At 34.7% G+C, this 12,763-nt stretch overlaps 1 protein-coding gene across 2 annotated transcripts in view; it reads left to right on the top strand.

The window, feature by feature from the left end:
* Positions 1-11,994, top strand: part of LOC115418150 (potassium voltage-gated channel subfamily V member 2-like) — a 29,213-nt gene extending 17,219 nt beyond the window's left edge. For both annotated transcript variants that reach the window (XM_030132524.1, XM_030132523.1), the window contains 3 exons: positions 10,631-10,958; positions 11,148-11,182; positions 11,765-11,994. In XM_030132524.1, coding sequence (XP_029988384.1) covers positions 10,631-10,903 — 273 coding nt within the window. In that variant the 3' untranslated portion in view covers positions 10,904-10,958; positions 11,148-11,182; positions 11,765-11,994. The remainder of the gene's footprint in view (positions 1-10,630; positions 10,959-11,147; positions 11,183-11,764) is intronic.
* The last annotated feature ends 769 nt before the right edge of the window (positions 11,995-12,763 follow it).

The following is a 12,763-nucleotide window of genomic DNA, read 5'->3' as shown; positions in this document are numbered from 1 at the left end:
GATTTTATGATATGATATTTTATTAAATTAGATGAGATTACATTTCATTACATTAGATTATTATATTGTATGATATGATATTTTATTAGATTAGATTAGAAAAGATTATATTTTCTTACATTATATTATATTACATTACATTACATTTCATTACACTACATTATATTAGATTATATGATATATTTTATTAAATTAGATTAGATTACATTTCATTACATTAGATTATTATATGATATATTTTATTAGATTACATTAGAAAAGATTATATTTTATTACATTATATTAGATTACATTACATTTCATTACATTACAGGGTGGGGAAGCAAAATGTACAATATTTTGAGGCAGGGATTGAAAGACAGTGTATGACCAGTTAGTTTATTGAAAGTCATGAGAATTTATTTGCCACAAGAAAATGTCCATAATAGAAAATGTTTTTATTCTATGTGTCCTCCTTCTTTCTCAATAACTGCCTTCACACGCTTCCTGAAACTTGCGCAAGTGTTCCTCAAATATTGGGGTGACAACTTCTCCCATTCTTCTTTAATAGTATCTTCCAGACTTTCTGGTAATAGTTTTGCTCATAGTCATTCTCTTCTTTCCATTCTAAACAGTCTTTATGGACACTCCAACTATTTTTGAAATCTCCTTTGGTGTGACGAGTGCATTCAGCAAATCACACACTCTTTGACGTTTGCTTTCCTGATTACTCATATGGGCAAAAGTTTGTGAAAAGGTATGGATAATAGTGTTAGGTATGATTATGACATCAGTATATGTTTGGGTTCAAAACAACTGACGTAGTGTCTGCTGAGAAAAAACAACTAAATGTTCATTGTACATTTTGCTTCCCCACCCTGTAGATTTTATTATATTATATAATATGATATTCTATTAGATTAGATCAGAAAAGATTATATTTTCTTACATTATATTATATTAGACTACATTACATTTCATTACATTATTTTAGATTATATGATATATTATTAAATTAGATTAGATTACATTTCATTACATTAGATTTTATTATATTATATGATATGATATTTTATTAGATTAGATTAGAAAAGATTATATTTTCTTACATTATATTATATTAGATTACATTACATTTCATTAGATTATGATATTTTATTAGATTAGAAAAGATTATATTTTCTTACATTTTATTATACTAGATTACATTACATTTCATTACATTACATTATATTAGATTATATATATTTTATTAAATTAGATTACATTACATTTCATGACATTAGATTATTATATGATATGATATTTTATTAGATTAGATTAGAAAAGATATTTTCTTACATTACATTATATTATATTAGATTACATTACTTTTCATTACATTACATTAGATTATATGATATATTTTATTAAATTAGATTAGAATACATTTCATTACATTACATTTTATTATATTATATGATATATTTTATTAGATTAGAAAAGATTATATTTTCTTACATTACATAACATTACATTAGATTTTGTTATGATATATTTTATTAGATTAGATTAGAAAAGATTATATTTTCTTACATTATATTAGATAACATTTCTTTACATTACATTATATTAGATTACCTTTCATTACTTTACATTACATTAGATTACATGATATATTTTATTAGATTAGATTGCATTACATTTCATTACATTACTTTGATTAGATTAGATTTTATGATATGTGATTTTTTTTTTATGATATATTTTTTTATTCCATTCCATTTTATTAGATTAGATTACATTACATTAGAGTAGATTAGATTTTATTATATTACATTACATTACATGATATTAGATTTAGGTTAGATTAGATTAGACATTTCAGCAACAAGGCAGTTCAAGGTGCTTCACACAGGACACTGAAATACAACGACAGGGAAAAAGAAACACATTTAAAACATGATAAAAGAAACATGTAAAAGGTGATTAAAAACAGCAAGAAAACAGCACAGAACAGCCACAGATAAAAACACACACATGTTAAAGTCAGAGCTGCAGTGCAGAGTTTCAAAAGAGAAAATAAAATGTAAAAAGTCCAGATCCTTTTAGTCAGCGGCAGCAGTGAACAGGTGAGTCTGGAACCAGAACCAGAACCCAGTGTACAGGTGAGTCTGGAACCAGAACCAGAACCCAGTGAACAGGTGAGTCTGGAACCAGAACCAGAACCCAGTGAACAGGTGAGTCTGGAACCAGAACCAGGACCCAGTGAACAGGTGAGTCTGGAACCTGGACTGATCAGAACTCAGACTCAGATCTCAGACCTGAGATTTTCTGGTCGTTTGTTCCAGATCTACGGAGCATAGGAACTGAACGCTGATTCTCCAGGTTTAGTTCTGACTTTGGAACCCAGAGCAGACCTGCACCAGACCACCTGAGTGGTCTGGAGGGTTCAGACTGGACTAGAAGGTCTCTGATGGATTTTGGGCCTAAACCATTCAGTGCTTTATATGAAGCAAGAGAATTTGAAAATCTGTTCTGAGAGAGACAGGGACCAGTGTAGAGACCTGAGAACTGGACTGACGTGGTCCAGTGTAGAGACCTGAGAACTGGACTGACGTGGTCCAGTGTAGAGACCTGAGAACTGGACTGATGTGGTCCAGTGTAGAGACCTGAGAACTGGACTGATGTGGTCCACTGTAGAGACCTGAGAACTGGACTGATGTGGTCCAGTGTAGAGACCTGAGAACTGGACTGATGTGGTCCACTGTAGAGACCTGAGAACTGGACTGATGTGGTCCACTGTAGAGACCTGAGAACTGGACTGATGTGGTCCACTGTAGAGACCTGAGAACTGGACTGATGTGGTCCACTGTAGAGACCTGAGAACTGGACTGATGTGGTCCAGTGTAGAGACCTGAGAACTGGACTGATGTGGTCCACTCTTAACAATGCATATGACACATAAAACTTATCTTATCTTATCTTATCTTATCTTATCTTATCTTATCTTATCTTATCTTATCTTATCTTATCTTATCTTATCTTATCTTATCTTATCTTATCTTATCTTATCTTATCTTCAGGATTAAATCTGAACTTTCCTCACTAATCCCAGAACTAGGCCGGGCAGGTTTATTTCTATAACACATTTCATGTATAAGACAACTCAAAGTGCTTTACATAAAACATTAAAAGCATTACAGCAGAAGTGATCAGAAGTACAGGCACGAGAAAAACAAAACAAAACAAAAAAATCAGAGAAATAGATCAAACAGATCAAACCTTTTGGCTTAAAAACAACAGTGCAGATCTGAACTGATGAAGACAAACTCTCTTCAAATGCAGCTAACACGTCTTTGCTGTTATTTTTTTCAGTGCGTCTGTTCTTGTGGAAAGTCTTTGCCTAAATTCTCCTTAAATCGTCTTAAAGCTGCATGAACCAGTTGGAATATGACCCTGCTGACGTCTCAACACTTGTATTTATCCAGATCCATGTAAACAATACATACAGTAATTACCCTGGGCTGAAAACCGCACAGTATGAGGACCTGCTGAGGGGGAAACAGGATACTTCCTTGTGCAGTTATTCAACCTGGGGGGGACGGGGGGGGGACTGGAATAACAGGGCTCTACTGCTTTTGCAGTACATTTGCAGTACAATTATAAATAGCTGACACGGAACAGAAAACTCACCGCCTATGCAAACTGCAAACGGTGATAATAAAATGTACTTTGACTTTGTTCTATCAGTTCTAGATAAAACACATATGGCTTCAACACTACAAGTATACACTTCAATCCTATCAGCTCCACATGAAGATAAGAACTGATCTACATGTGGAGTCGTCCACAAACTTTACATCACCTGTGGTCTGTTCTCACTGAAACCCTTTACTCACTGAAACCCTTTACTCACTGAAACCCTTTACTCACTAAAACCCTTTACTCACTAAAACCCTTTACTCACTGAAACCCTTTACTCACTAAAACCCTTTACTCACTGAAACCCTTTACTCACTAAAACCCTTTACTCACTGAAACCCTTTACTCACTAAAACCCTTTACTCACTAAAACCCTTTACTCACTGAAACCCTTTACTCACTAAAACCCTTTACTCACTGAAACCCTTTACTCACTAAACCCTTTACTCACTGAAACCCTTTACTCACTGAAACCCTTTACTCACTAAAACCCTTTACTCACTAAAACCCTTTACTCACTAAAACCCTTTACTCACTGAAACCCTTTACTCACTAAAACCCTTTACTCACTAAAACCCTTTACTCACTGAAACCCTTTACTCACTAAAACCCTTTATTCACTAAAACCCTTTACTCACTAAAACCCTTTACTCACTGAAACCCTTTACTCACTAAAACCCTTTACTCACTAAAACCCTTTACTCACTGAAACCCTTTACTCACTAAAACCCTTTATTCACTGAAACCCTTTACTCACTAAAACCCTTTACTCACTAAAACCCTTTACTCACTGAAACCCTTTACTCACTGAAACCCTTTACTCACTGAAACCCCTTTACTCACTGGAACCCTTTACTCACTAAAACCCTTTACTCACTGAAACCCTTTACTCACTGAAACCCTTTACTCACTGAAACCCTTTACTCACTGGAACCCTTTACTCACTGGAACCCTTTATTCACTAAAACCCTTTACTCACTAAAACCCTTTACTCACTGAAACCCTTTACTCACTGAAACCCTTTACTCACTGAAACCCTTTACTCACTAAAACCCTTTACTCACTAAAACCCTTTACTCACTGAAACCCTTTACTCACTAAACCCTTTACTCACTAAAACCCTTTACTCACTGAAACCCTTTACTCACTAAAACCCTTTACTCACTAAAACCCTTTACTCACTAAAACCCTTTACTCACTGGAACCCTTTACTCACTGAAACCCTTTACTCACTGAAACCCTTTACTCACTGAAACCCTTTACTCACTGAAACCCTTTACTCACTGAAACCCTTTACTCACTGAAACCCTTTACTCACTGAAACCCTTTACTCACTAAAACCCTTTACTCACTAAAACCCTTTACTCACTGAAACCCTTTACTCACTGAAACCCTTTACTCACTGGAACCCTTTACTCACTGAAACCCTTTACTCACTGAAACCCTTTACTCACTGAAACCCTTTACTCACTAAAACCCTTTACTCACTAAAACCCTTTACTCACTGAAACCCTTTACTCACTGAAACCCTTTACTCACTAAAACCCTTTACTCACTGAAACCCTTTACTCACTGAAACCCTTTACTCACTGAAACCCTTTACTCACTAAAACCCTTTACTCACTAAAACCCTTTACTCACTAAAACCCTTTACTCACTAAAACCCTTTACTCACTGAAACCCTTTACTCACTAAAACCCTTTACTCACTAAAACCCTTTACTCACTGAAACCCTTTACTCACTAAAACCCTTTACTCACTGAAACCCTTTACTCACTGAAACCCTTTACTCACTGAAACCCTTTACTCACTAAAACCCTTTACTCACTGAAACCCTTTACTCACTAAAACCCTTTACTCACTGAAACCCTTTACTCACTGAAACCCTTTACTCACTAAAACCCTTTACTCACTGAAACCCTTTACTCACTGAAACCCTTTACTCACTGAAACCCTTTACTCACTGAAACCCTTTACTCACTGAAACCCTTTACTCACTGAAACCCTTTACTCACTAAAACCCTTTACTCACTGAAACCCTTTACTCACTGAAACCCTTTACTCACTAAAACCCTTTACTCACTGAAACCCTTTACTCACTGAAACCCTTTACTCACTGAAACCCTTTACTCACTAAAACCCTTTACTCACTAAAACCCTTTACTCACTAAAACCCTTTACTCACTGAAACCCTTTACTCACTAAAACCCTTTACTCACTAAAACCCTTTACTCACTGAAACCCTTTACTCACTAAAACCCTTTACTCACTGAAACCCTTTACTCACTGAAACCCTTTACTCACTAAAACCCTTTACTCACTGAAACCCTTTACTCACTGAAACCCTTTACTCGCTAAAACCCTTTACTCGCTGAAACCCTTTACTCGCTAAAACCCTTTACTCACTGAAACCCTTTACTCACTGAAACCCTTTACTCACTGAAACCCTTTACTCACTGAAACCCTTTACTCACTAAAACCCTTTACTCACTGAAACCCTTTACTCACTGAAACCCTTTACTCACTAAAACCCTTTACTCACTAAAACCCTTTACTCACTAAAACCCTTTACTCACTGAAACCCTTTACTCACTAAAACCCTTTACTCACTGAAACCCTTTACTCACTAAAACCCTTTACTCACTAAAACCCTTTACTCACTGAAACCCTTTACTCACTGAAACCCTTTACTCACTGAAACCCTTTACTCACTAAAACCCTTTACTCACTGAACCCTTTACTCACTAAAACCCTTTACTCACTAAAACCCTTTACCTCACTGAAACCCTTTACTCACTAAAACCCTTTACTCACTGAAACCCTTTACTCACTAAACCCTTTACTCACTGAAACCCTGTACTCACTGAAACCCTTACTCACTAAAACCTTTACTCACTGAAACCCTTTACTCACTAAAACCCTTTACTCACTAAAACCCTTTACTCACTGAAACCCTTTACTCACTGAAACCCTTTACTCACTAAAACCCTTTACTCACTGGAACCCTTTACTCACTGGAACCCTTTACTCACTGAAACCCTTTACTCACTAAAACCCTTTACTCACTAAACCCTTTACTCACTGAAACCCTTTACTCACTAAAACCCTTTACTCACTAAAACCCTTTACTCACTAAAACCCTTTACTCACTAAAACCCTTTACTCACTAAAACCCTTTACTCACTGAAACCCTTTACTCACTAAAACCCTTTACTCACTGGAACCCTTTACTCACTAAAACCCTTTACTCACTAAAACCCTTTACTCACTAAAACCCTTTACTCACTAAAACCCTTTACTCACTAAAACCCTTTACTCACTAAAACCCTTTACTCACTGGAACCCTTTACTCACTGAAACCCTTTACTCACTGAAACCCTTTACTCACTAAAACCCTTTACTCACTAAAACCCTTTACTCACTAAAACCCTTTACTCACTGAAACCCTTTACTCGCTAAAACCCTTTACTCGCTGAAACCCTTTACTCGCTAAAACCCTTTACTCACTGAAACCCTTTACTCACTGAAACCCTTTACTCACTGAAACCCTTTACTCACTGAAACCCTTTACTCACTAAAACCCTTTACTCACTGAAACCCTTTACTCACTAAAACCCACCCAGAGTCCTTCACTCTTCTCATTTTTTTCTGTATCATCGAGGCTGAAGTAGATAAACCCCCACCTGTCTGAATGTGATGAATGAATGTTTTTTATTCTTACTCTTATTCTTTTTCTTTCACTTTTTCTTATTCTTGTTATTCTTTTTCTTTTTTTATTCTTATTATTCTTGTTCTTGTTCTTATTCTTATTCTTTTCTTATTCTTGCTCTTTTTCTTATTTTTTCTTCTTATTCTTAGTCTTTTTCTTTCTTATTCTTTTTCTTATTCTTTTTCTTTTTCTTTTTCTTATTCTTTTTCTTTTTCTTCTTTTTCTTTTTCTTATTCTTATTCTAATTCTTTTTCTTATTCTTTTTCTTATTCTTTCTTTTTCTTTTTCTTTTTCTTATTCTTTTTCTTTCTTTTACTTATTCTTATTCTTATTCTTTTTCTTATTCTCTGTGTTTCTGAGGATCTTTGAAGAACAATTATTCATTCATTGAAAAATAAATCACATGTATTAAAAAAAGTCTGTTTCTGTCACTACCAGAACTTTTGGCCACGACTGTTTACGGTTCAGTTCGTTGTGTTTGTTCTGTTTATGTTGAAACACAAGTACATCTTAACCCTTTTGTGTATGACGTCCACATTTGCAGACACAAACTTTAAGCTCACTTTCCAGAGGGTTATAAAGGCAATATTCTCCAAACCACACGGGCTCAGTCTCTATAGAAAACCAAATCCAGCCCACCAAAGGGTCCAGTCCGACCCTTTGGATGAATGTGTGAAATGCAAAAATTACACTAAGATATGAACAATCATTTTAGATCAGGTTCCACATTCAGACCAATATGATCTAAAGTGAGTGGGATCAGTAAAATACTACTGTAATCACCTATAATTCACTCATTCACTCATGTTGAACCTGCTTTATCCTCACTGGGGTCACAGGGGTCGCTGGAGCCTGACCCAGCTACTTATGGGCAATTCCACATTTTTGTCTTTGTAAATGTAAACATTTTCATGTATCTACACTAAAACTAAGTTTAATTTAACAAAAACTGTGAATAACCTGAACAAATATCAACAACCTGAAATATCTTAAGAGAAGTGCAACTTTAATAATATTATGTCTGTAAATGATAAACTGAGGCATAATATTATTAAAATTACACTTATTTATTCACTTTGTTCATGTTATTCATGTTGTTTTAAAGGATAGTTTGTAGATGTAAACATTTTCATAATGTAATTTTACTTCTTTTTTTTTTTCACTAAAATGGAAAACTAAAAAGGAAAGTTTGGAGATGATATTATATATATATATAATTCTGTTATTATTTTACTGGTTGGGCCCACTTCAGATGAAATTTCGCTGAATGTGGAGCTGAACTAAAATGAGTTTGACAGCCCTGTTATAGACCCTGAACAACACAATAAAAAAGTCTGATATTAGTTTTAGAATTTGACTGCTCTGTGATCTCATAAAGTTACCCTCCTCACACCCAGCTGTGGGTTTTGTGTCCACGTTTGTGTACAAGTTTCACAGCTTTATTAAAAAAAAACACAACTGTCCACTGTAAAGGACAGTCCATAAAATTAAAAAAAAAAAAAAAAAAAAAAAGTATCTTAAAAAACTGTTGCATCATGATGTTTCCAATACTGGCAATTATTTACTTAAAAAAAAAGCAAAAACTTGTACTTTCCTGACTCTCAGGAGGTTAAATACATTCTTAATAAAACCAGATATATATTTATTTTTTTAAAAACATATTTATTTATCATTTTTTGGTGCAGATTTAACCCTTTCATGCATGAATTATGAGAACCTTAATCAAGATTTTTTTCCTAAGTGTTTTTATTCCTCTTTAGGCATGAAAAAAAAAAAAAACAAAAAAAACAATGCAATTGAATTTTTTTTTATGAACCTATTTTTCGTGGAGTTGCAAAAATGTCCGCTCAGCTGGACACCATGCACTTAATTTTTGAAGCAAAGAAACGCATTTACAGATATACAGGGTGGGGAAGCAAAATGTACAATATTCTGAGGCAGGGATTGAAAGACAGTGTATGACCAATTAGTTTATTGAAAGTCATGAGAATTTATTCACCACAAGAAAATGTCCATAATAGAAAATGTTTTTATTCTATGTGTCCTCCTTCTTTCTCAATAACTGCCTTCACACGCTTCCTGAAACTTGTGCAAGTGTTCCTCAAATATTGGGGTGACAACTTCTCCCATTCTTCTTTAATAGTATCTTCCAGACTTTCTGGTAATAGTTTGCCTCATAGTCATTCTCTTCTTTCCATTATAAACAGTCTTTATGGACACTCCAACTATTTTGAAATCTCCTTTGGTGTGACGAGTGCATTCAGCAAATCACACACTCTTTGACGTTTGCTTTCCTGATTACTCATATGGCAAAAGTTTGTGAAAAGGTATGGATAATAGTGTTAGGTATGATTATGACATCAGTATATGTTTGGGTTCAAAACAATTGACGTAGTGTCTGCTGAGAAAAAACAACTAAATGTTCAGTGTACATTTTGCTTCCCCACCCTGTATTGTGTGAAAACTATGAAATACATATTTTTAATGCTGCTAATCTGATGTTTGGTCACATTTTAATCTACTCTAATATTAGTTATTACTTACTTTATGGAGATAATATGCAAAAAATTAAAACTTTTTAAGAAAAACGGTTAATTACAGTCTAATAACAATAACAAGCAATTGATTTCCACTCAACATGTCGTCCTGCAGATCAGGTTTATCCAGAACAGCAAAGTTACAGTGATGGTCTGAATGTCAGTGTATGGGATGATACATAGGCGTCTGCTGTGTTGGCTGATATGGAAGTAAAACAATAAAATTCAACGATATACAAGAGAACAGCTGGAGAAGAACTGTCCACTGGAGTGACCACTGTGCATGAAAGGGTTAAGTTACACTGAACATTTATCATTATCATTATTATTATTATTATTATTATTATTTTGTGAATATTCCATTTCAGATGCATTAAGCATGTCCCATCCCCCCACCCCCCCACTCCTGGTCCTACATAACATACTTCATGATAGTAATAAAAAATAGCAGAGTATTCATATACAACCAAAACTATATTTAAAAAAAAAAAAATTAAATGCATTTCAACTTTAGCCTTATTTGGAGTAATAAAATCCATCTAAAAGAAAAAAAATGTAGATACTTCTTTCATGACTCATACATGAAAGCATTCATATCACTGCTTTCTCTCCACATTGTGCCAGATGTTTCATATTTATGGTTTTCTTTACCTATAGTTGTAATTGTTTGTGATACCTGCTGATGAACCCTGCGTTAAACGTGTTGGCTCTGCTCTCTCAGGTCAGCATCTCCACCGTGGGTTATGGGGACGTGGTTCCTGTGACCGTCCTGGGTCGCATCGTGGCCTTTGGGTGCATCTCCTTCGGGATCATCCTCAACGGCATGCCCATCTCCTTCCTCTTCAACAAGTTCTCTGATTACTACGCCAAGTTGAAGGCCCAGGAGTACAACGTTACCTCTGTCCAGCGGCGCTTTCAGCTCAAGAAACGCCTCCGACGTAAAATGGACTTTTGTTTTCATCCCTCGGGTGAAGAACACAACAGAGACTCTTAACGCTTCTGGACTGGATTTATCGTCATGTTATAATTCATATGGTCTGAGGGGAAACATGTGGAAGCGTACTGCATTCACACACACACAAAAAAATTTCGGCTCTGTTTTTCCGAATGAACAAGATACTGTTTTCTGAAAAAATAAAAATTCAGCTCTGTTTTTACGGGGTAATTTTCTCGTTGATTCGGAAAAACAGAGCCGAATTTTATTTTTTTGTGTGAATGCAATATGCTTCCATAGAAACAAGCTTCTGTGAAAAAAAAGGAATCTTATATTGACTACACTGGGTTACAAAAAAATGTTTTTTGCAAGTTGTCTAGGTTTTTTCAACTGAATTCGGACCATTTTGCACCGCTAAATCCAAACATGACATCTGTTTTTCTCAGTCAGGTCAGGTTCTTTTGCTATTTTGATTTTGAAAAATTTGATCTTCTCACAAAATATAATAATTAATACCAAAATAAGATTGGTAAGCACACTTTGTGAAACTTGTGACTTGATTCCTGTTAGGTACGATGGTGTATTCACCGCAGATGTAGCAGAATACATCAGGCTTATTTTTGCAAGATCTTCTAGTGGAAGCCATTTCATTCACCTGTAATATTAAAAAAAACATTAATCATAAATTGGCAAAAGTAAAATCTTCAGAACTTGTTTATTGCAAGAAATATGAAAGAATTTTGTATCATATGATGTGAAAATGCCCATAAATGTAAGCAAAAATGTTCAAAAGCCAATATGTAGCATAGTTCAGAAAGTTGACCTGATTGCGCAAAATGAATGTGATTTTTGGATTCAGCACCAAAATGATCCTAAATCAGCTCAAAAAACTGAAACAATACATTTGTTGCTGACCAGTGTTATAGATTTTGTCTAATCCCTGGTGTTTTCAGACCGGTACGGCGTTAACCTTTCGTATATTCTGCACACTTTGCTCTTCATGTTATTAATCCCTTCTTAAACCCGTCTTTTCTCCTCGGCTTTTGACACCATGTGAGATGTGTGAATGTATTATTATTTCTTTCCATTGTTTATTTGGTATGGGTTTATTGTTTTTATCGTTTTTAATTGTACAGCTGTTGTATGACTTTTAACCTTTTCTTGGATTTTATTCTTTTATTTTGGTTTTTATGTATTCTTCTGTACAGCACTTCGGTCCACTGGGGTTGTTTTAAAATGCTTTACAAATAAAGTTGGATTGGATAAAAGGTCATGATTTTTCACAATTTGCGTTAGGTCAGGATTCACAAGATGTTCATTTCTGGATGATTTTTTTTTTTTTTTTTTAATTCTGACCCAGCCATTAAAATCAGCAAGTTACTACACTGGAACCCTTCTCCGAAGTGAGTAAAAAAAATGCACATCGACGGATTTAACATTTGACCTAGCACTAAGGATGATAATGCATATTAACCAATGTTGCTGTTAATCACTGACATATGCCAGGCTGCAAAAATAAACAAACAAACAAACAAAAAATCAGCAAATGTTTTAAAACATTTTTTATTTTAATTTTTTTTTTCATGGTGGGTGTTGTTTTTCAGTTATTGGCGGTTTCTTCCTAAATTTCTGTCTCTAGCTGCAGCTTTAATGAGCGAAGGTTTCTTACAATTTTTCTCAAACGCTTTGTCTCATTCCCTCTAAAAGTAAAAGACACTTTTCTTTACTTTTTTCACCTCCAGCAAAATCATCCTTTCCAGTCTGCAGTGGACTAACACACCTGGTGGTCTGGAGCTTTGTTTGTGTTGCTTTGCTTCATTTGAGATCTGTGCCCAAGAACTAGGGAAAAAAACTGCATCACATTGATTGTACACTCTGTCTCACTTTCATGCAAATGTATGAGCTACAATTAAAAAGCAT

This window comes from Sphaeramia orbicularis, chromosome 4 (assembly GCF_902148855.1).
Source record: "Sphaeramia orbicularis chromosome 4, fSphaOr1.1, whole genome shotgun sequence".
NCBI classification, from domain to species: Eukaryota; Metazoa; Chordata; class Actinopteri; order Kurtiformes; family Apogonidae; genus Sphaeramia; species Sphaeramia orbicularis.
Note: the sequence above shows the minus strand (reverse complement) of the source record. Positions and strands in the feature narration are given on the sequence as shown.